This window comes from Beta vulgaris, chromosome 2 (genome assembly GCF_026745355.1).
Source record: "Beta vulgaris subsp. vulgaris cultivar EL10 chromosome 2, EL10.2, whole genome shotgun sequence".
In the NCBI taxonomy this organism is placed as follows: domain Eukaryota; kingdom Viridiplantae; phylum Streptophyta; class Magnoliopsida; order Caryophyllales; family Amaranthaceae; genus Beta; species Beta vulgaris.
In genome coordinates, this window is record NC_079203.1 from 49,725,889 (window position 1) to 49,750,371 (window position 24,483).

The window sequence follows — 24,483 nt, forward strand, 5'->3', positions numbered from 1 at the left end:
ATTGCCGAGCAACTAAACACGCTCGCCCCACGTCGGTCTTCTAGAAGCTCCTTCAAGAGTTTATGCACGTAGGCCATCGTATGACGGGGATCACAAACCTCCCTTCAAACAACCACCTATCCGTTGCATTCCATATAACTCGGCATATGGTCATCAAAAGCCCATGTTGCAGACAAGTGAGTTGCTCCAGACACGTTAGTGCCAAATCCCCAAAGCTGCTATAAACCAATGCCACTACTTCGCTTACACCACTTGAATTCCTAATAAGCCTTGCAATAACACAATCCCGCAAGTAATGCAGCTTTGTTTCTATTATTAAATTACTTCTTGATAACTTTTACAATAGAGCCCATAGAAATCAAGTCTTCTTAGGCTTTATTTGGTAGAAAGGATTTGGATGAAAAGAAAGGAAATAAAAGGTATAAACAAAATTTCTCATGTTTGGTAAAAGGAAATAAGAGGGGTTTGATTGGAAAAGAGAGGAAGTGGAAGAAAAAGAATACTCTTAAATCCTTACTTTCCTTTCCTCCCAAAATTGGAAGAATTTGACAGGAAAGAAAGCTAACAAGCTTTTACCTGTGTTTTCTTTAATTCCTTCCTTTCCTTTCATTCATTTACTAGTGACAACCAAACATGTGATTTCTCTCAAATCCACCAATTATACCAAACATTGGAAACTACAACTACCTTCTTTTCTATTCTTTTCCTTTCTTTTCCCATCCTTTTTACTAAAAAAAAAATACCAAACAAAGTGTTACTATCGTCGCTTCGGGATATGATCTTATGCCCCTATTGCCAATAGACATGGATATTTAATAATAATTTTTTTACTTAACTACATATAAATAATAATAGTAAGAATATATAATTAATTACAATCGATTTACCATATTTTTGGCCATCAAAAAGAGTTACCATATCTGTTTATCTCGGAATTTTTCTTCTTAAAAGTCTAGACACGGCGACAGGCCTCCATTACTCTTCCCCGAACAACCACCATCTCCACAATCACGTCCTCCATGAACGCCACTTCCAGCTTCTTTGCCGCGGACAATGGCGGAACTAGAAGGGGACATGGGGTACAACTAGGGGTGCTTATCGAGCGAGCCGAGCCCGAATAGCACCGGGCTCGGCTCGAGCTCGTTTAAAATTTTCCAGGCTCGGCTCGACTCGTGATGGAAATTTGGGGTTCGAGCTCATTTAGGCTCGGCTAATGAGCTCGGCTTGGCTCGAAGTAGGTGAGCTTGTTCACTCACCCATCATATGCTTTTATAACTTGATTTTCCTCTTAGCATTGCTAAGATTTCAATGTGGGACTCCATGGTTTGTTAAAGAAAAACAAACTCACTATCCCCATTTCAATGTGGAACTTGTTTTGTTTACATATGGTTTTATAACTTGGAATCCCTCCTAGCATTATTAAAATTTTAATGTGGGACTTCATGTTTTGCTAAAGAAAAAATTATCAAATATTTTAAGTATTAAATAATCAACTATATAGTTTTTGTTTTCCAACCAAGGAGATACAAAATTAAACTTTAAGTTGAAGTAGGGAGTAGTAGCTATTTATAAAGAAAATAAGGTTGATCCTTATTTTCTTAACCAATGTGAGACTTTAGTACCTAGTGGAGTAGAGGTGAAGTTGGATCACAAATTAAAATATATAATTTGTAATCTAAATTAAAATATAAATTAGTATTAAATTTTTTTAATATAAATATTAATATAAAATAATAAACGAGCTGCTCACGAGCTTTGCCTAGCTCGGCTCGTCTCGTTTAAGTCTCGAGCCGAGCTTTGACCGAGCCGAGCCCGAGCTACTCGCGAGCTTGTCAGGCTCATTATCACCCATAGGTACAACTGTACCAAAAAAAAAAAAACAGTTAAAAAGAATTCAGTTAAAAAAAAAAATAAAAAAAATTAGAAAAAATAAAAAAATTCGCGCAGCAGCACGCTTCGCGTTTCAATTCTCATTTTGCTCGGTGAAACTCCTCTCTCTTCTCTCTCTCCTCTCTCTATCCTCTCTCACACATAAACGAACGGCGTACGACGACTAGCCGACTAGTCGACTACCGAGATACTTCCGGCGAAACCAGTGAGGGTCGCCGACCGCCGTCACTGCGACGCTGCCTGAGCCAGACGCCGGTGGCCCAATTCGCCTTCTTCGGCTTCGCAAATCGCGACCCACACCCACGGATCCAGGCTGCTGCAGTGCTGCCGCGGTGCCGCCTGCCTGCCATAATTCGAACTCCTTCGGAGCTTCAAGCTTGTAAGTTGTTAGTTTATACATTTGTGTTTTAATTTTATATTTTTCAACTTTTCTAAGTTTATATATTGTTAGATTCTTAATTTAATTGAATATTTAGATGTAAATTGTTGAACTTGAACATTGTTGATTAATTAGTTAGGGTTTGCTTATTGAAATTCGAAATTGAATTTTTCACAATTAATTTTATGAATACAATTAGGAAATGACAAATGATACACCCAAGTCAAGTAAATCCAAGGGAAAACAAATTAAGCAACCCGGTTTTAAACAATTCATTTTCAAGAGACTTATGTATTGAACTTTTTTTCTACTATTTTTGCGTTTGTTATACGTCCGTAACTCTGTGCCCCCATATTCAAATTCCTGGGTCCCCTACTGGTCGCGGATGCGTGGTTTTGTCAGATCTCTAAACAATACAGAATAATTTTTCCACCCAAAAACTCCAAATTTTCCTTGCTTCATTCTGTCTCTCTATTTCTCTCGCTGTTGCAATTCTGGGCTTCTTCGTGTAACTCTACCTTCCCATCTCTTTCTCTCATCATATGCTGTCTTAAAGGTATAATCTTTCTCTATTTTTTTGCTTTGTTTTGTTTTTTGTTCATCTAGAGTTTCATAATACATGTATGTTTCATTTTTTTCTTGAATTTAATCTAGATATGATCTTAGCATTAGAGTAGGGTTTGATGATTGTGGAAGTGAGGAAAAAGATGGGTTCTTGAGTTTTTTTTTAAAGTGTGAATTACTCTCAGATTGTTCTTTTCTATTTTGGTTTTTGTTGAATTTGAATTTAATCGTACTTATTACTCTCAGAAAGGGTTAGCTGAATTGGATATCTCACGCTTGATTAGAGATTGCTGTTTGATGTTGGATAGATAATTGATTAGTGGGGTGTATATTAGCCTATTAGGTGAATTATGAGTATCCAGGTTGTGGTATTTTTTTTGGTGGGGGGTGGGGGTGGGGGTGGGGGAGAGGGAGGGGTTGTCGTTTCGGCAGATATCGGTTGTTGGTTCTACTTGGTATGGATGGTGGCCTGGTGGGTAGAAGGTGGGTGTGGAAATCTTAGTTTGGAGTTGGTATTGGGAACCATTCCTCATATTTGCTCGGTTCCATAGCCATCCTGGTATCTTTTACTTGCTTTGCGCAGCCCCGTTTCTGAGATTTTGGAGGCCCAAGGGCGAGCCTACATATTAGGGCCCTGATTAAGTTCAAGTTTTTTGAACGTTTTATTTTTCGGTCTAGACCAAAAAATAAAAAATTTTTTGGTCCGAAATTTTTGAAAGAGACGTTAAGATAAGGAGGTAAGTACTTGATCAGTTAATATGTCAATCAGAAAACCAAAAAAAAAATTGAAAAGATGCACAATTAAATGATTAATAAAGAAATTTCAAATAAAGTTACAACCATCGAAAGACCAAAGGCGGAAAAATTTAACCTGGACCGAAATAAAGTGATAAAAAATAATTGAAATTTATATTAGATAATATCAAAATTTTATAAAAAAAATTATGGATTAAAGATCTATTCTTTTTAATTAATTTGCTTTGCATTATTTTAATAAAATATTATGAACTACTCTAAACTTATTAAGAACAAAAAAAACGATAGGGGTAAAATTAAATTTATCATTTTGTTAATAGTTTAGATCACACTTATTGATTAGAGTAAAAAGACCCGTTTCTCTATGGATTCGACCCTACTTCCCTATCTACTTTAATTAGAGATTTAGGTTATTACTTTTGATTGTGTGATATGACTTTAGCCTGTCAGTTAGCAATACTATATTTGCTACATAAACATCTTATTCACGCCACTTAATGGATTAAAATTTTTATCAACTCATAAGTGAGACAAGTAGGTTGCAGTTGCTTTTTTCATCACTTAACAAAGACAATGGAGGAAGAATATCAGATTGGACAACGTTGAATATTTCTTGTCCAGCACAAGTGCATACTCACTCTTTAACTATCTCAATAAATCCACAATCTAGTGGCTGTTTTGGCCTCTATAGATTAAAAATTCTATGAGAACTACTCACCAAGTAATGGCTTAAGGAAAACCAATAGTCTAGTTATTGCAATTTCACAAATCAATCTGCTAACAGAAACCTTCTCCAAATCAAAATAAGATTCCAACCAAACTCTAAATAAAATACACAATCTGAAGATAAGCCCTCAAATTATCAACAACAACCCAGAATTACTTCGAATTATTTATATTATTAAATTAAATGCACAAAACAATACATAAAAACATAAACCAAACCACAGATTTTACAAGAAATTACTTCGAAATTGTGTTTATAACAACCAAATAAACTACTACCAACAATATCAAATCATCATAAACTGCATTTTTGAACAATTTCAACCAAAAATTTCAAGCAAATTAATGTACTTCAATTTAATTAATGTACTTCAAGTTCGAACAATTTCACACAAATTCACAACAATTTCGACCCATTTCAATCAAATACACTGCATTTTCGAACAATTTCAAGCAAATAAATATACTTCATTTTCGAACAAATTCAAGCATACATACAACAATTTCGTTCCAATAATTCAATTGGTAAACCCGCACTCACAATTTCGAACCACCAAAATTCACCTTCTTCAGATATAAAGGGCTGCCTGCTTTCCACGACCTACTTCTGAACGCCACCAGCAGCAACGTCCTTCGCCAGCTCATTCTTAAATTAAAGAGATTTTGTTTATAAAACCTTAGTTTTATTGCAAACCATGAGAAAAAACGACTTAGATGATGAAAACAAGAACCTACTCCCAAAGCTCTTATTGGTAAAGCTCTTGCCATGGATAATTTGTTGCATAATAGGCATAAAAGCGAAGTAGCTGAAAGGTGAAGATTAATAGCAAAAGCAAGTTAGAAACAGCTCCTTGCATGGTGAGGAATGATGAGAAGAATCCGAATCCAAGACCCATGATATACCCGAGCACCCAACCAACTCTTCCTGATCATCCATGCTTACCATCAAAGCATCGGAATCGTACTCAGAAATCAAGTTAGTTGATGCTTCTTCTTCATCATCACTTTCTTGAACCTTCTTCTTCCCTTTCCCATTCACTTTCTTAGGACAATCTCTCTCTAAATGTCCTTCATTACCACACCCCCAGCAAGTAACACTAGCTCTGCCTTTTGACTTACTCCGGTCCCCTTTTTACTCCGATTTTCCCTGAAAGTTCCTCCCTTTTCCCCTCCCTCTACCTTCTGCACTGTATGCTCCAGATGATTGTCCACTCTCCTTCCTTCGAATGCTCTCACTCAAAATCAGATCACGGACAACATCATAAACCAATTTCTCTTTACCAGAGGAATTACTAACAGCAGTTACAACAGTTTCCCAAGCAGTAGGTAAAGAGGACAACAAAATTAGGGCTTTCACTTCATCCTCAAAGGCAATATTAACCGAAGATAACTGACTTATTAATGAATTAAATTCATTAATATGTTCAGGAGCAGAACTATCATTATTCATCTCTAAACCAAACAAACGGCGCATCAGATATACCTTATTCATTGCAGAGGGCTTTTCATACATATGTGACAGTGCTTTGATCAATCCAGCCGTTGTTATATCCTTGACATTGAACGCCACAGTCCGAGCCAATGTCAAACGCACCACCGCTAGTGCCTGTCTGTCCAGTACTTTCCACTTAGCCTCCTCCATCTCAGCAGGCTTTTCAGACAAAGGTTGATACAGATTTTTCTGATATAAGATGTCCTCTATTTGCATCTTCCAATATCCAAAATCTATCCCATCAAACTTCTCAATTCTAATCTTTGAATCCTCCATTGTTAATTATTCTAGATCTAGACAATAATCAAACCTAGCTCCGATACCAATTGTAAGTTCTATTGACTATCAATCTAGAAATAATTGCAAACAATAATAGAATATCAAATAATAAAGCAGGAAAGAACACACCAGAAATTTTACGTGGAAACCCAAGAACTGGAGAAAAACCACGAATCTGCACTAGGAATCGATGAATATTCAAGAAAGATTACAAAAAAGCGCTCAAGAACTCTCTCTATAGCTTTTTCTCTCTCTAATCTGTGAATAATGATGAATAATCCATTAATCGTAATTAAGGCACCTATTTATACCCTCATTAATAAAAACCGGAAAAATAACGCGTCGTACTTTTCCCCGCAAAACCGCGAGTCGCGGAACTGGCCGCGAGTCGCGGTGCCTGCCGCGAGTCGCGGTTTTGCCAGTTCTGCGTAAATCAGTCATAACTTCCTCGTTTCTCACCGGAATTGGACATATGACCTATCATTGGAAAGCTCTCGGAACAGGCTATCACTTTCAATTTGAATCACCTCAAAATCATATATAGATTGAAAGATATATGCATTCAAAGTCAGCCATATGTCCCAAATGACATTTTTCTTCTACGCAACCTCATCTCCACACCCATACACCTCCATGAGCTTCATATCATGCCATATACCCAACACAATCTCCAAACCATCATATTATTGTTTTTTATTAGTAACTGATAACATCTGCAACATAAGAAAGACTTAAACAACACATTTGAGTATGGAGGTATTATCACTAGTCTAAACAAAAACTAATAAGAACAGTAGATGAAAATAGAATCAGATAAAATAAATTGACAAAAATTTAGAAGTTTGCAAATTAATAACTATCATCAATGTTAAAACGCATACGCACCTAAGGATTGCATCTACCAACTCCATATATCCGCCTAAGATTAGATAAGTAAGGTAAAAAATAAGATAAAAGTCATAAAACTATTTCTAGAACCAAAATTATCCTTTTATGCATCAATCTGATTTGTATTGCCTCTCTTTTTTACTCTAACCATTTGACCTTCACCTGGAGCAAATGGGAATCATTGGGATGTCCTTCTATAATACCCGATTCACCAAACTCAGTAACAAACCAACTCATGGAGCCTGTCACAATGGGTTTTCCTTCACAATTCTTCAAAAAAACCTCAAGGATTAGATAACCACCTACAGGAATTACACCCCTTAGCATAGCAAACAACGAAAAATGAGAGGAAAAGGAAAACTAATTTTCATGGAAAATATTTTATACACTACCAAACGGAGCATGAATCCAACTGATTGTAACTGAATTGAAAATAAGATGGAGAGAACATGCTAGGAATAATAATCCTATTTATATGATAATATTTAGAATTCTAACAGATCATCGATGTACAATACGCTATTACTAGTCTCATATGCATATTTATGTTAATGTATAAGTTCTTACTTTTTAATTGTTTGAAATTGCTTTAGTTAGATTAGTTTCATTTTCAATCAAAAATATCTCTTTTAAGCATATTATTTTGGAAAATATTTTATGTGTACATTATCTTATTATAAATTAAACAACCTTAAGTTTTCTTATTAGTTATTGCACATAAATATAGATCAAGAAAGAATTGAATATTTTATAGTTAGCATTTTTTAATAAGTAAAGGGTAGAACAATAATTTTACAAGACGACACCGTAGCTCATCAATTTGCTTATATAATAGAGATAAACTCGTCAATTTATGTTACATTTTCGGGTGTTGTGCATAAAAAAAAAAAATGAGTTTTGCTATTTGACGACCTAAATTTTTTTACTAACGCACTAAATATATTGTATTTTTATACGGTATTTAGTACTTTACCTTTTCTGTTCCTTACTCGCATATAGTCCTAAACTACATAGGTATATTATATAGCCTATATGCGAGTAACACTCCAAAAACGCTCACGGTGCCGGTGCCCAACTCATAAGCAAATTGAATTCCTTTAGAACCTCTGGAATCTGGAACCTCTCATACGTCATACGCAAAGCTCGAATTGCAGAAGCTCGTTCCAGGTTCTTGTTTTGTTCCTTAGATGAATCTACTTGTTTTTTTGCGGATTTTGGTGTGGAATTGCGATTTTTGAGATCTACTTCATGTGATTATTCATGCGATTGGTTTTATGCTATTTGTTTCATGAATTCAACTTATTTTTTCTTTCTCATACATGCTAAGGAACAAAACTATGTGCAGATGCAATGTTACTCGACAAACTATTCTACCATGTGCGTTCTACCATTTTGCAAATCTTTTGTATTCGACAAACAGATGCAAAAATATGAAAAAATGAAAATTCATATAATATTGGTGGTCGGAAAAGGGTGGTCGGCGAAGTGGTGGTCGGAAATGGGTGGTTGGCGGCTATTGGTTTCTCTTTTTAGGGTTTAACCTCTCTCTCTCCCTTTCCACAAAAATTAGGGTTTGAAACTTGAGTGGAATGGAGTTAGAAACTAAGGGGGAGGGGAGATTGGGATTCTAGGGGGATGGGGTGGAGATAGATACCCTTGGGTATGAGACTCTACCCTAAATATGTCCAACCAAACAATGGAATGGATGTCATTCCATTCCATTCCATTAAAAATACCCCAATCAAACACCCCCTTAGTGATAATTTACATGTTATAAACTTATGACTCGAGTTTCTGGTTTAACTTCTTATCTCATCTTTGTTTCATGGAAGTAAATGATAAGAAAATTTATGTTACAATTTGTAGATGCGCACATTTGTGTTCACTTGTTCTTGTTTAATTTCATGAGATTAATTTTTCAAGTGTTGTGGCTGGAAATCAGTAATGAATGACCTGTCATCCCCGGGCCCAGGGCGGCCGCCCCTCTTGCCCTGGCTCAGGGACGGGCCTGGCTTTGCGCTCTTTTGTCAAGGTTTGTTTCCGAGTATCATAGTTTGTGTGGATTGCCACGTCCTTATTTTCGTTTCCACGGTGATGCTACCTTGTTTCCAGCCATTGGAGGGAGTAGATTTTGATGTCAGTGTGTTTTGGAGTACTGACATCACCATGCCTGATGGAACATATGTGCAGCCATGAAAGCAATCAGCATGAGGACACGTTAGGGGAGAATAAAAGGAATGGCAAGCGCATCAAGATATGAAAAGATTAGGGGTTTAAAGTGTGAAGGGATAAAGAAAGGGGATAGAGAAAAACTTGGGATTTGAGCCTTCAATTCGGGTAAATGTGTCCTGTTTGGATTTGTGTCAATTTTGAGTTGTTTATAAAATGTATTTAAAACTATATGAATGCATAATATGACAAATTGATCAACTGAGATCAGGTTCGAGTTGATTCGTGTTCATGTTCTATCGAGTTTGTAGAGTTTTTTTGTTTTGAGTTCGGGCCTTCTGTTGTTTCATGTCACTGATTGCCAGCTCTACTTGGCATGCATGCACAAGAGGAGGGGGACTGTAGAAGGTAGCAGAGCGAATTTGCCGTGAGGAGAAAGAAGAGGTGGACTGGTAATCTGGTATTGAGGTTTTTGGGTAAACTGGATTAAGAATTTGAAAGTTAAAGGAGGACAATTTTATGAACCATACAACTTGTTTCCATTTATGTTTCCATTTATTCACTTTAACCAATACATCCTATCTGGATAAAACGACCTCTTAATGGTAATTCTTTCCTCAAGTTTTTATGTTTATATTATTATCTCTTAGGACTTGCTAAGATGGGAAATTTATGTATGCGCGTCCATGAGACGAATTCCAATGTGTCTTCTCTGTACTATGAAACGTTTTTTTTCCTTCAATACTCATCTATACTAAATAAATGAAACGCATACATTTGTAGGTTTGTTTGTTCATCATTCAACCTGACTGTGCATCTGAACTTCTTATTTTGATCAATCATTGACAGTAAGTCTTGGATCAATACTTCAATCGTGCAATGGATCCTTCTATCATGAAGCTTCTTGAAGAGGATGAGGTACTTCTATTTCTTACCAAATTTTGACATGTTTCAGTGTTTCACTATGAGGTATAAAGTAATAACAAGTCCTGACATCTTTATTGGGGAAATGAATTATAGGACGAGTCAATGCATTGTGGAGCAGATGTTGAGGCATTTACTGCTGCTCTAAACAGAGACATCGAAGGTGGCTCATCCAGTTCTCAGCCTGCTCATTCAGATATCTGTACGTCTTAGCCTCTTGAATTTTAACATTATGCATGTGAAGTATTTTAATTTTCACTTGTTTCATTGGTTTACTTCCAAAGCTATTCAAAAGCATCCTCAAAACCTTCTACTTTTAGGGTTGTAAGAGAGAGAAATGTTTGTGGACACTAGTAACTTAATTGCCTTTTTTAAGCTGTCCTAAGTTTTTCACATATTTTCTTTACTCCAGAGAACTAATTGGACATAATTTGGGTTTGTTCACAGTAAATCTAGCCGCTGTAGTAGTTGTTAGCTATATTTTAGCTATTAGCTTCTGGGTAGTTGTCAAAGACTCGGTAATAATTTATAGAAGACAAAATTAACAACAAATCTATCAAAATTTCATAGTTAATTTAAATGTTCATTTAAATATATGAATTCTAGTTGTTTACTCAACGCTGAGCTCAATTTAAATTATAGAGATAAATACTTCATCTATTTTAATTTAAATAATTCTGCCATTTCTACTTTGTTTGTGGGGTAATTTGCACGTTTGCCAACACACAATTTTGACTATTAATATCTTAACTTATGTATAGGTAATAACTATAAAAAAAATTGATATTTTGATAATATATATTGAGATGAAGATAACAAGATTTCACATGGCAAACCTTATTTATAGATGCAAAATAGTGAAAGTAGAGTGTGTGAAGAATGTCATGGGTCAAAATGGTAGAAGTAAAAAAAATAAAAAATCAGAGGAAGTATAATTTAAATAAAATGTTTACTTCATAGATAAATTATATTGGTATGACTAAGGATTAAGGGCTATGTTAATTAGGAGGTTATTACATTACTATTGCTTTGCTGTGACCTCTAATATTGTATTATTTGCTTTAGCTTATATACTATTTTTTTTTTTTTTAAAAAATAGTTAATTAGTTTAGGATAATGGCCAAGTCGACTTAATTATGAAAATTAAGATTATAAACTTTAACTAATGTTTAAATCTGAAAATTTTAATCAATAAATCTTAATTTTTTTAGGAGATTACACATTTAAGTTTGTTTTCTTCATTTATAGTGTGTTTCAAATGTACTGTAGTCTGCAGGTCTTTCTCCCCCTCCCTGTTTTGAATAGCGAGTCCTGCTATCTTAACTTTTTTTGTATTCCTTGTACAAAAATCTTGCTGGGTTTCCTTAAAACCATTCTTGATTGTTGGATGTTTCTTGTTTTCGTCTTCATCAATTATAACATTTATATACATTGCTGGAACCGGTTGCAGCATTTTCTCAAGAGAACAATCAAACTTCAAGTCAGATGTACTCACAAGGGCAGCCTTCTAGTCAAGATGAAAGCAGTGGCAACCAATCCCAGCAGCAAGGTCTGAGGACTCAGACACAGCAATCATCTGAAGTGGATATGAAAGAGCATGAATCTAGTATGGAGATAAAGCAAGAAGCTAATGGCTCTCAGGCGACGAGTGGCTCTCATTCGCAGATACATAGGCCTGTGCAAGCTGATGTTAAGGAGCACTCTGTGGAACCTAATCCTGGAGACTTCTCCCAGCCTTCAGTTCCAATGCAACCACAGTTATCTGGAACAACTCATGCTCAGGCTCATGATCCGAGCAGAATGCTTAATATAAGCAGTGAATCACAGTCCTTAAACATGCAGAGATTCAATAATCAACAAATGCCAGCATCAGAGCGGGGTGGCACCTCAGCTAATCGGGCGAAGCAAATACCATTTGGCACTTTGCTTCCTATCATCTTACCTGAATTAGATAAGGACAGGGCGATGCAACTCCAAACTCTGTACGCAAGACTACGGGTGTGCTTCTATCTTATGTTTGTTAAAATTAGTTGCTTTCCATTACTAGCATAATGATGTAGTGAAGATTTATTTCACTTTCTGATTCTAAACTTTTGTGGATATTGCTAGAGGAATGAGATACCCAAAGATGAATTTGTCAGGCGCATGAGAAGCACTATAGGGGATCAAATGCTGAGGTTGGCTGTGGTTAAGATGCAAGCAAAGGTATGTTGACTTTTGATTTAGTTTCCTGCTGCTGATTTGGTAGCTAAAGTTCTGGGTGCAGGGATCTTATTAATTTTATTTGCAGTCGCAGAACCCTAATCAGCAGCCACACCTAAGACCTCCTACTGGTACCGCAGCCCAATTCTCTGATCCTTATTCTTTTGGACAGCTACATCAGAAGAGCCATAACGCTGGTTCCATGACTCGAACTCCTGCTTCAGCCTTGCAACCAATTAAAGATTCGGGTCACCAAATGGTTGATCGCAATTCTCTCAAATCAAGAGAGATGGAACATCTGACAGATTCTCATGGTGTGCAAGCAAAGCAATTATCGGATCGCTCAGCAATGTCTATGCAGGGCCTTTCAGAGCAGCAACAGCAGCATTTGCACTTCCAACAGAGTTCTTTTCCCATGTATGGAGCCAGTATTTATCACCCCTTTTCTGGCACAAATGTCAGTACTCCTTCAACATTGAGTAAACCTCAACCTCATGACCCCCAAGCAAGGCAACTTCATCAAGGACTTGGTTCTGCTTATGGAGATGGAACAAGCCAGGCTATGAATGCCATGAATACACCTAAGGATGAGAGGCAGAATTCCTATAGTGAAACCAAAAGAATTCCTGGCATAACCATGGTCAACATGTCCACTCCTTCAATGCAACATACCTCTGTTCCTTGGCAGGTTAGCAATGAGCAGAAAATTGGCGCCTCACCGAACTTGAACTATGTGAAGCAGGAGCCTTCTGAGCAGGCTCTCGAGAAACAACCAAAGCCCCAAATCTCTTCATCCCAGGGGTCTGGCTTTCCGAGTGCTGTACTCAGTGATCAAGTAGAATCACGTCCAGTACCCTCAACTGATGAACTGTCAGAGAGACATAATTCTGGAACTGCCTTTCCATCTACTTTGCGGACTGCTATGCCAAACTCGGCGTCAATGTCACAACATATGGATACCGATTACCAGGTATGTTTGTTTGATTCTAGTGCTTTATAGTTGTATCAGTATTCAGGTCTCAATTGTCTTTTGTTTCGAGGACTGCATATGCTTCTGATAAATGCATAGAGGTCCAAATTTGAGAGTGGCGGACCATAAACGATGAGTATGGCCAGCTATCCTCATAAATACTTTTGTTATCTTGTGACTTATTCTTTTTGCCGCCTGGTTGTGAGTGATTCTTCCAACTCTGATGTCAAAGGTTATTGGCTGATTTTGGAATGAGTAATATATATATTAATAATACTTTATTTTGGGTAGATGGAGTTTTCTCTCTTCTCTAGTGATACTTCTGGGACGGTGCACGATATTAAATATCTTCTGGATCACAGCAGCATGACCGCATCGTAGAGATCTTTAGGTGTATCCCAACTATGATATCTGACTGCAACAAATTATCTGCAATGTCTGTGAAATGGTTCCAGGACTGTATTCGCGTTTACGGCTTTTCCGATATTCAAAATTATGGATGTGGCCATGTGGGTGGTTGGTGGTGCTAGTATTTTCTTCATATGGAAGGATACAAGGTGAATGGACTGTGGAGTGTGGGGTACCGCGCATGCTGTATTGGGGTGGAAATGACAAGGGACTGAGGAAGCACCGTCTGGGATCATCGGTTGTACTGCTCCTTATGCTTACAATGATGATCATGAGCAAGCTAAACAGCTCGTCTTCTCTTTGACACGTTTTGTGCTTAATTGATAGTGCGTAACTGCAGCTTTTCAGAAACCCCATTAAGACATTATAGTAACCATTTAAAGCTTTATCAGTAACCTCAGTGATGCATTAATTAACTAATCCTCATCACTAACTCGATTTATGCATTGCTGGTGACTCCATTTATGTATTTTGAGCAACGTGTGTCACACCATTGACTAATGATGTGGCGTGTCATCTATAAGAATTTGTAACTTTGAAAAATCTGTTAAACAGGTTAGCATGCTCACTTTTTTGTGTACCTGACTTCTTACTGATGTTTGATACATGTCATGCAGCTGCTCTTGTCCCATGCTTTAGTAATCAGCCCCTCCACTATTTGGGCTTATGCTTGGCTGTAATGTGTCATATGTCCCTTATTTGGTGATCTAACAAGTATAGCCCCTTATTTCTGTACTTCTGTTTATGTTAGGTAGGGTCTCAGAGTATATCTGCTAGCCCTATGGGTGGGATGGGAAGCAGCTCTAAGGCACCAGCTAAAAAGCCATCTAGTGGTCAGAAGAGGCCACTTGATGCACGTGCTTCTTCACCACCTTTGCCCAGGTGATCTTTAGACTTGAGAGTTATTTTGGTAGTTGGCTACATCTGAACTCTAACTTGAATTGTTTAAAAAACCACCTCTTTCCTTGTGACCTTGCAGTAAGAAACAGAGGGGCTCTGCAGGTTTATCTGATCAAAGCATCGAGCAACTCAATGATGTTACTGCTGTTAGTGGAGTTAATCTTAGGGTATGGTGTTTATCTCAAATTTCTATTTTCCCGGCACCAGTAGCTGAATTAGCTGTTGGATTTTCAAGTATATTTTCAGGTGTTTTTTTTTTTAGATATTCATATTTCTATCTGCTGTTATTTGATAGGAAGAGGAGGAGCAGTTATTTTCTGGCCCCAAGGATGATAGTAGAGTATCAGAGGCATATCGTAAGGCTGTTCAAGAAGAAGAAGACAGACTAATTCTGCAGAAGGCTCCTCTCCAGAAGAAGTTAGCAGAAATAAGTTAATATAACCAATCATCTTTTTAAGTCTTCTGTAACTTTTCACTTGAGGGTAAAGTTACATTGTGTTGCTCATGTATCTTTATTGTGTGTTCAACAGTGACAAAATGTGGTTTGAAGAACTTGAGCAATGATGTAGAGCGGTGCCTCTCACTAGTAAGATTTCAACTACTTTATCCATCGGTTTCTTCCATGCTTCAGTGTCCTTAAACCATTTTTTTAGTGTGTAGAGGAAAGACTGCGTGGCTTGATAAGCAGTCTGATCAGAGTGTCAAAACAGGTACTCTTATCTTTTCTTTCTGCTGATTGATACTATTATTTTTTATATATCTTTCCCAAGTTGAAAGCTCATGGTTTCAACAGCGAGTTGACTCCGACAGATCAAGGCACACCACTGTTGTCACGTCTGATGTTCGAGAACAAATATTGGCGATTAACCAAAGGGCCAGAGAAGAATGGGAGAAGAAACAAGCTGAAGCTGAGAAACTTCGTAAACAAAATGAGGTGCGCATCTTACTGTGCTTGCATAGATTTGTTTGTTTTTTTATCTTTTATTTTCCTATGAAGTACATATGTAATGTATGATTGAGAATGTTTTGTGGTCACCACAGCCTGACAGCAGTACTGTAGTTGATGCTGACAAAGACAAAGATGATGGACGTGCAAAGTCACTGAAGGTGGTAAATTTAAATGTGTAAATGCAACCATGGAAGAGTCATAGTGAGTCATGTATAATTTTTTTTTTCTCTTTTGCACAGATGCCGGTGAACAAAGAAGAGGATGACAAAATGCGTACAACAGCAGCAAATGTAGCTGCCCGAGCTGCTGTTGGAGGGGATGACATGCTATCAAAATGGACGCTTATGGCACAAGCTCGCCATAAGCGTGAAGGGGGACCTGAAACTAGTTCTCAGACAGTTAAAGAGGCAGCAAGCAATAAACAACCCACAGCCCCTGTTGGGAACGTTGGGCAGACTCGAGGAACTGGCAAAATAGATTCGTCAGCTGCTCTTTCTGCGTCTGGTAAGAGTTCTTACTTTAATATAGAAAATAGAATTTCAAATGTACTAGTACAAAATATAGGAAAATTTGACAAGATTTGAAAAATGGGTCATCCAGCAAAAACAGATTGAAATTTGAGCATGAACATGCTAACAAAAAGAGACTTAGTGATGTCGAAGTTGGAATTTCAGGCATTGTAAGTACTGGAAAAAAAATAAAAAGTAACATTCCTAAATCCCAAGTAAATGTCCCCCTAGGACATCATTGCAAAGTTCTTTTTTCATTCATATTAGTGATTTTGTTTGATGGTCCAAAGTTTAATCTATTTTTGTGAGTTTTCCCAAAATATAGTTTGTAATCCTGGACATTCGCTTGCCTTCCTTGCATACCTTTGTAGCATCTAGAGGAAATGTGGACCTGTGTTTCTTGATGCAGGATTGGTGAGACAAGTATCTGTAACACCTCCTCGTGTAGCTCCTTGTATCTCCGTCAAGGATGTGATCTCTGTGCTGGAAAGAGAACCCCAGATGGCAAAATCCACTATTATTTATCGACTCTATGACAAAATGCATGCTGATCATGCAGCAGCCGAGTGAACGGAGTGATGCATGGCTTCATCGTAATCTTCTGTTTGATATGCATGGTGCCACATGAAAGACCGAAGTTCATTATACATTTCTAAATATTAGCGATCACACTAATAATTACTGGTAGTTTGTAATTATTTACTTACCTCTGTACTTTTTCTTTTTTTTTCCTGAATTTTTGTAATAATTTTATAGTTTGTAAGGGTTTTGAGTAGCAGTTAACACTGATCTTACTGAATAATGTTGGTGATGGACTGACTTAAGGTTTTCTGAACCTTTTTCTATGTATTTACTCTGATCTTTATTAATATTTGCTTTGTACTGAATTCTTTTTGCACATGATATTAGAGATGGCTCTTGGGCGGGGTTGACCTAGCGCAACTCTGACTCACCTAGCTGACCGAGTTGATCTTATTACTTATTCGACACGAACCACGAATGGACAGCTGTAAATTCATGTGTCATGTGTGGCCTTAGCTCAAGTTTTTTAAACTCAGCCTAACCCATTTGTATGGCTTTAGCTAACAATTCTGCCCATGACTGATGTGCTCAGTTCATCTGCCCGCAAACCTACTTTGGACCAATTTGGCAATCTGTCTGGCCTACGCACCCCTTAAAGCCTTAACTTGTAAGATTACGCGAAATGGCTCAACCTATTTGATGAAGGTAGGTTGTCTATTATCAGGATGAATTAGACAAATGTGGTGGCAGTGTAAAATTATAACAAGTTGTGATACCTTTCTTGTCAAATGCTTGTAACACTTTGATTTCGACCACATTATATTTAACTGCGTTAGTCATTGCGGGTATATAATGTGCCTTTTATGACACATGGTGTGATTTAAAACCACAAGAGAATCTTATGCATTCTTTGAAACTGAGATATTGAGAAATTGTTTGTACGTGAAATCACAATTATTGATACTGACCTTTTTAATATAAAAAGGAAATATTTTGTTACAATAGTAACAAAAGTGATGTCGATTATTCAAGAATCCAAGTCAATTTGTTTTACAAAAAGAAGATATTAATGAACTTCTATGTACAACTTTAAAGGCACGTTATGAAAAATTCCTAGGTAGGCCATTAAGCATAATAGATGTAGAACTTTCAAAGTCAACTACTACTTATAATTTTATGGGTAATGTTATATGTAGCCCTTAGAGTTATATGTAAGCATTAAATATATTTCTTAAAATGAAAATAATTTAAGAATTCAAGACAAAATTCCACATCATTTGAGGTAATAAATGCTTAATTTAATTATTTATTTCTATTTTTAGCATCTTATATATAACCCTAAGGGCTATGTATATCATTTTCCTAATTTTATTACTTATTACTCATGTTCATTGACAATTAATTGTCCATTTTAGTGCTATTGTATTATATGTAAAAGTATGGCAAAAAAAGCATATGTTACAAGATATTGAGAATAAAAAAAATCTTAAGGTCCAGTTTCGAACCTAGGACCCGTTAGACCCAACAGGTCAAGGGTGCTCTAGGTCCACCTCGATAATATAATGTTTGGATTTTGGCGGATCCATTCCAGATCCAGCCCAATCCCCACTCCCTATGTTTATTGAAAATCTACATTGTACGCCCAACTTTTCTAGAAATTCATATATAATTGTCTTCAATGATATATTCATGTATTGATGTCCTACTGGTATCTTTTCGTTGGTAAATTCAAATGGAGAAATTTCTAATCTCATCTTAAGGTTTCATATCAACTTTAATTAGTCTAAATTTCTAGTTGTAGAGTACCAAACAATCGATTCCTTTCTTATACAAAGCAACTTAATTAGATTTACTTTGTGAATATCATTAACACGTTTAGAAAATCACTTGATTACCATTAAAACATTAGACTAGGTCAGCATAAATACACCATTACACCTCAACAAAAAAAAAAAAAAATAGGTAGATGATGTATAATATCGTTGATCTTTCTTTTCTCTCTCTCAGACTTTTTGTTTTTGTTTTTTATTCTGTGGTGTTTTCTTTTTGGTTAATTAGCTTTTAACAAATAACAGCACAAGTATCTGACGATGGTTAGTCTCCGAAGTCCCACGACCTGAAGAAAAAATCACCATTCACCAAACGAAGAGAGAGAAAAAGAGGAGAGAGAAAAAGTTGCAGAGCAAAAATGGGTGATCACTTGGCGCGAGGTGAGGACTGCGAGAAGAAGGCTGAGAAGAAACTCTCTGGTTGGGGTTTGTTCGGCAACAAACACGAAGATGCTGCCGAATTGTTCGAAAAAGCTGCCAATTCTTACAAACTCGCTAAATCATGTACTTTTTCTTCTTTCTCTCGTTTCATCATTTGCGTTTATTTTGTTATCTTTTGTTTTTGATTCATCGATCAATCTATAATCTCACTCTTTTGATCTGTTTCGCCGATTGTCGAGATAATTAGGGTTTATGATATTCGGAATCTGATGAATCTGAATTTTTTAGTGTGTTTATCATTGTTGCGCTGTGTTTTTTTTTTCCGAAATTGATAATATTGATTTGTTATGATTTTCGTTTGGAGAAATGTGATGTTTGTTAGTTGAAATCTAGTTGTGTAAAGCGATTTTTTTTGTTTTACGTATTGAATTAGATCTGATTGTATTGCAAGGATCGCGATGGTTCCATGGAGCAAGGTTTAAGCACTTCTTGATGTAGTTGATTGTAGTGGATTTTGGAGTCCTCGTTCGTCTAGTTTTTTCTTTTATGCAAACTAAAATATACGGAGTTGCAAATTGATCATCTTTCTGACCATTGATTTAAGCGTGAACTAGGAAAAAATTGAAATGGTGCTTTTGTAGCATGATTGTGAATGTATACTTATGTGATTTGCATGTTAATTTTAGGGGATCAGGCTGGTGCCGCGTATCTTAAGCTGGCCAACTGCTATCTGAAGGTGAATTTTGTTTACATAAGAGGAAAAGAGGTTTAATTGGAATGTGATGTTTATTTTTTGCATTTTGTAATGATGTTAGTTTATGTATGCAGGTAGAAAGCAGACACGAAGCTGCTAATGCTTATGCTGAGGCAGGTCATGCCTATAAGAAGACCTCGTCCAAGGGTAACAATGAACTGGGATGATTTTTTGAAAAAGTTCATGCTAATATTGCTGCATTAACATACTAATTTCCATTCCAAGAGTTTTGTGTTAATTTTATGCAACATGATTTCTTTGATTGGCCCAAAAGTAATTGAATATTAATTTTTGGGCTAGTACTGTGCTTGGATTGATTATCAGGGATGTAAATTCTCCAGACGAGTTGAACTTTTCTGTAGTTTTGGCGCATTGCCTTATGGCCTTTTTGATGAAATGATGCAAAATATTGTTTACTGTAGATATTTCTGAAATCTCGTGGTTATTTGGTGTTGACCTGTAAGCTAGGTACCAACTGACAACATTTTGGCTGGGGCGAGGGCTAATCATTTGCGTCTTGTTGCTTTGCAGAGGCAGTATCTTGCTTGGAGCAGGCAGTGAATAGCTTCCTTGAAATTGGAAGACTTAACATGGCTGCTAGATATTGTAAGGTATGTTTCGTTCTGTATATTTGATGGTTGTAGATTAGTTTTGCATTATTTGGTTATTGACGCTTTTTACTTGAGAAATGTCTTTCTTGTCTCTTGGTTAGTCTGCGTTTTATATGTTATATAAAAGCAATATCAAATTCTTTAATTAATAAGGTCACCCTGATACCATTTACTTTGCTTACTTGGAACTTGGTATCATTGACAAATAACAGTATCTGTAAGATTTAAGTGATCACTATACTCTGTTTTCTGGAAAGGAATATTGGAAACTACAGTGACCATTGTCACCCAGAGTATATTCTTTGTACGCAGGAAATTGGTGATATATTTGAGACCGAGGAAAATCTGGAGCAGGCTATTGTTTGGTATGATAAAGCTGCAGATCTATTCCAAAGTGAAGAGGTGACAACCTCTGCTAACCAGAACAGACAGAAAGTTGCACAGTATTCTGCACAGTTGGAACAGTATGCTCCCTTTTCCTCGATTTATTCTTTTTGAACAATAAGTGCTGCTTGCTTTCCTATGCCTCCTGACTGCAACTGATGCTGTATGCGTTGTGCAAAAACTGCATGACTGATGTTATGGTAGTTAAGCTTCATGCTTTATCTTTAATCGTTTTCTTGCCGGCAAGAATGAACATGTGCATGGAATCACTGGATTGTTGTTTTGAATTATTACTGGTTGCCTCTTCTTCTTCTTTTTTCCTGTCCAGGGTACTGTTTGTATACGTGCCAAAATTTACCGAGTAGTGAAGATCACAATTGAAACCCTGGAAATATAGGGTTTGGTCTTTCTGTGGGAACGTTGGGCTTATTGGAATCTGGAAACTTTGTGTATGCGATTTACAGGCAAAAATTTATATTTTGGTCTTTATAAATCAGGTATCCAAAGGCGATTGAGATATATGAAGACATAGCTCGACAATCTATTAATAATTCATTACTGAAGTATGGAGTCAAAGGTCACCTTCTTAATGCTGGGCTTTGCCACCTCTGTAAGGGTGATGTCGTTTCAATAAACAATGCCTTGGACAAGTATCAGGTATCTTTTCTAACTTCATTATAGAACCCCCGAAGCTTTGCATGCAATATTTGGAGTTCTGATATAATTGCTCTTGAATTGCAGGATCTTGACCCTACATTTGTGGGAACTCGTGAATACAAATTCCTTAATGTATGTCTCTTGCTTTATATATTCTGTTTTTCATTTCCCATCTCTATTAATTAGGATGTTGAGTATATGAAGGCCATGTTACTCGGACTTGGGTACCCATGTTGGACGCAAGTACATGTGTAAGTGTCTGATATTGCTATGTTATGGAAATTTTCCATGGTTTTAGCCCAAAATGAAGTGTTGAAGTTTCCACACCCATGTTGGAGTGTCAAGGATCACATGTACTATATAGTGGGAAATAATATAGTATGAAGGTAATTAGGGAAATAATGTTTGCCTTAAAGGAAAGGAATGAGGAAGAGAAGTGGGATATTATATAGTCTAATAACAAGTGCTTGCTTGAGTTTTAAGAACTGCTGCTGCCTATTTACTTTCCCATGTCCATCATCACTTCCTAGCATCCTTTTTAGGTAGGGAGATTGTTTTCTCTGTAGACATCTTCTAGTTTCTTATGCAATCTTAGGATCTTTTTTTGCTTCTTACATCTAAAAATGACAATCATATATACTGTGTTGGGGGGATGCCCTGGAAAGTGAAAAGTTGTCACTTTCAGTCAAAAGAATAGTGTAGTGTGCAGTGTGGAAATTGTAGAACTATCATGAAGGGTTTCTTTTTGAAACTGTGTCATTCTTAAATATGATGTGTTCAAAGGTGACAAATATTTATGGTCAGGACTCAGGAGTAGACCCGACTAACTATGATTATGGAATCTAATGCTGTCTTTCGTGGTTGCAGGGCTTGGCCAGTGCAATTGACGAGCAAGATGTTGCCAAATTTACGGATCTTGTGAAAGAGTTTGATAGCATGACCCCACTGGTATTATTTCTTTGATATTAAGGAACTTTGATGATCACGTAGCTCGATAGCTGTTAAATCTTGAATGCTATTCTGAATGAAATGAGTTTTTGCCTGGAGTGGGTGGACCTTTACAAAAAGCGAGGTTGCTTATGTTTGTCGTCTATCAAGTGTTACTTAATGCCAATCCTGTGCGTGTTAAACTACTTATACATGTAACATGCTTGAAGAAAATGTTTTATGGCATGATCTGAGGAAACAAAATATTACTGATTATGAGTTAGAATATATTCAAGGGCTCTGTGCTAGATCATTGATTTTCTTGTTACTGCTTAATAATCATAACCCAATATCCAAGTTAAAGAGTCGGAATAAATACAAGAGAACAGAATGGTCATTCAACTACAAGCTAATGATTAGATTGGTGGATTGCTGCAAGTGCCAGGTTGTTCATATTGATTCATTAGGTGACATTGACTAGTTTATAGTGTTAGAAGTATACCAGTTTTGGCAGTCCACCATGTCAAATACTAAGTAATGTAATTCTTTTGTGCTTGTAATACTGATTTTTATTATTGGCACTCCCCTTTCCACAGACAGTTGTTGCTTTGTTGGATAAGGCATTCTAGTCTCATGCCAATATTGGTTTGTTGTCTAGTGTCTGCTCTTATCACGGTTGGAGGTTTGTTTGCCAGAAATGTTGTACGGGAACCTTTTACCTTGTGTATCTTGTGATTTTTTTTGTGCTTTGTTGTGTAGGATGCGTGGAAAACAACTCTTCTCCTAAGAGTGAAAGAAAAACTGAAGGCTCAAGATGAAGACGATGATGATCTGACATGAGAATTTTGATATGCTATCAAATTTTGATTTGTTCCATTGTGATAAGAGTGCTACTTTGATGTACAAATGATCTCCAGTGACTTTTTAAGCATCGCCTACACCCTATTTACATGTTGGAGAAATGGGTTCTGGTATTTGTAGTCTTGAGTGATAGAAACGAGTTATCGTTATTTTTCGTTGATATTATCCTCCACATTATTGGTTACCTTTAATCTTATGCGAAGTTGATTTGTCACAAATAGGGGTGTCTGTCTAATATTTATTGGACGATGTGTACGGTGTTGTCAATGTTTCGCATTTAGCTTATGATTATATTCAGGGATTTTTGCTGGGTGTTGCATTATGTAGAGCTTGATGTACGCAATTAGAGTTACTTGGTGATATGATTACATTTGGTGGCGAGCTGAGTTGCTTAGTGATATTACATTTGGGGGCGAGTTTGGTGAATACAAACCCACATCTGCCCGGTTGGAAGGGGATAGATATTGTATTGGCATCATGCTTGTCGACTTCACTATATGTTTGGTGGGTAGGTAAGCGGGGGTGTGGTATGGGAGTACAACGAATCCATGCCCACTTGCCTCGCTTTATACATAGTATTGGTAGTTTGCTCTTCTTTTTTTTTTTTTTTGGGGGGGGGGGGGGGGGTCAGGAAACCTCTCATAAGAACTAAGGACCCTATTGGATCTGTCGTAGATCAGCTAGTTGAGCTATACAGGTCAACGTGTGACAGTAGGGGATATAAGAAATTCCCACCACCATCACCAAGCAAGCTTGATATCGGTAGTTGGCTCTTCAGACGGTTTACGATTGAGCAATTGTGAGACGAAAAATCCCCAAGTTTGTATACATGCACAAACAAATAATATTTTCCACTATCGACTTCCTCATCGCCCTTTCGATCTCTCTAGTCTCTACAACCTCAATTCTCTTCCCTTTGTCGTCAAAATGTGTAACTATTGCTCTAATGATATTTAAGTCATTTTTTTTTCTTATGCTGGTGTTAACGATGGGGAGCGACAAAACTGGCATGAGTGAATTCCTGGTCCCTTTTTACCACTTTCGCCCTACTACAATTGGGACTTTGGGAGCAAAAGTTGCATCATCATTTTATTATCACTAGTTGGAGCTAAAACTCCAATCTTGGTAACTAGTATTGCTGGCATGAGAATCACTTAAAGTGGCAGATGGCTCCACTAAAATATTGGCAACATTCAACAATCTGTCTCACAGAATTTGCGAAACAACCCACTACCATTAGAATTTTTGGGTTGGAATTTCATGAATTTGTGAAATTCAACCACAGTCCACATTTGTTGGAGGAAGAATTATAAAGAATGAGAGCACAATCTAACATGAAGAGTAAACTGATAGGGATGGTAAAACGGGCAAATAAGGAGATGGCATGGACGCAAATTGAGACTCAAGGTCCATGACCATAGATTGATATTGCAAATTTTATTATAGTCATTCAAAAAATCAAAACTCAATTAATAAGACTTATGGTCCACAAACTGAGATACTTTATCCAAAATTCAGACTCCTTTGTTCAAAATTAAGATGGTATATACAA

The 24,483-nt window shown here is 36.8% G+C and overlaps 2 protein-coding genes across 9 annotated transcripts; both read left to right on the forward strand.

Moving 5' to 3' along the window:
* Window positions 1-7,984: 7,984 nt before the first annotated feature.
* LOC104908143 (transcription initiation factor TFIID subunit 4b) lies at window positions 7,985-16,892 on the forward strand. Of its 7 annotated transcripts, XM_048639307.2 has the most exons (17): window positions 7,992-8,141; window positions 8,917-9,006; window positions 9,165-9,311; window positions 9,993-10,061; window positions 10,164-10,269; window positions 11,518-12,065; window positions 12,177-12,272; window positions 12,358-13,239; window positions 14,399-14,529; window positions 14,627-14,714; window positions 14,843-14,978; window positions 15,078-15,133; window positions 15,201-15,257; window positions 15,341-15,481; window positions 15,589-15,654; window positions 15,736-16,000; window positions 16,415-16,892. In XM_048639307.2, the coding sequence occupies exons 4-17, from the start codon at window positions 10,023-10,025 to the stop codon at window positions 16,573-16,575; spliced, it is 2,772 nt and encodes a 923-aa protein (XP_048495264.1). In that variant the 5' UTR covers window positions 7,992-8,141; window positions 8,917-9,006; window positions 9,165-9,311; window positions 9,993-10,022; the 3' UTR covers window positions 16,576-16,892. The 7 variants fall into 7 exon arrangements, with proteins under 7 accessions (XP_048495268.1, XP_010695532.1, XP_048495264.1 ...); XM_057392737.1 differs by having other exon boundaries at window positions 8,917-9,311; XM_048639310.2 differs by lacking the exon at window positions 8,917-9,006 and having other exon boundaries at window positions 8,004-8,141.
* A 1,640-nt stretch (window positions 16,893-18,532) lies between these two features.
* On the forward strand, window positions 18,533-23,149 carry LOC104908135 (alpha-soluble NSF attachment protein 2). Of its 2 annotated transcripts, none has more exons than XM_048639312.2 (9): window positions 18,533-18,860; window positions 19,432-19,473; window positions 19,566-19,638; window positions 20,023-20,102; window positions 20,415-20,566; window positions 20,984-21,143; window positions 21,228-21,275; window positions 22,011-22,091; window positions 22,830-23,149. In XM_048639312.2, the coding sequence occupies exons 1-9, from the start codon at window positions 18,807-18,809 to the stop codon at window positions 22,908-22,910; spliced, it is 771 nt and encodes a 256-aa protein (XP_048495269.1). In that variant the 5' UTR covers window positions 18,533-18,806; the 3' UTR covers window positions 22,911-23,149. The 2 variants fall into 2 exon arrangements, with proteins under 2 accessions (XP_048495269.1, XP_010695521.1); XM_010697219.4 differs by having other exon boundaries at window positions 18,538-18,860; window positions 19,424-19,473.
* The last annotated feature ends 1,334 nt before the right edge of the window (window positions 23,150-24,483 follow it).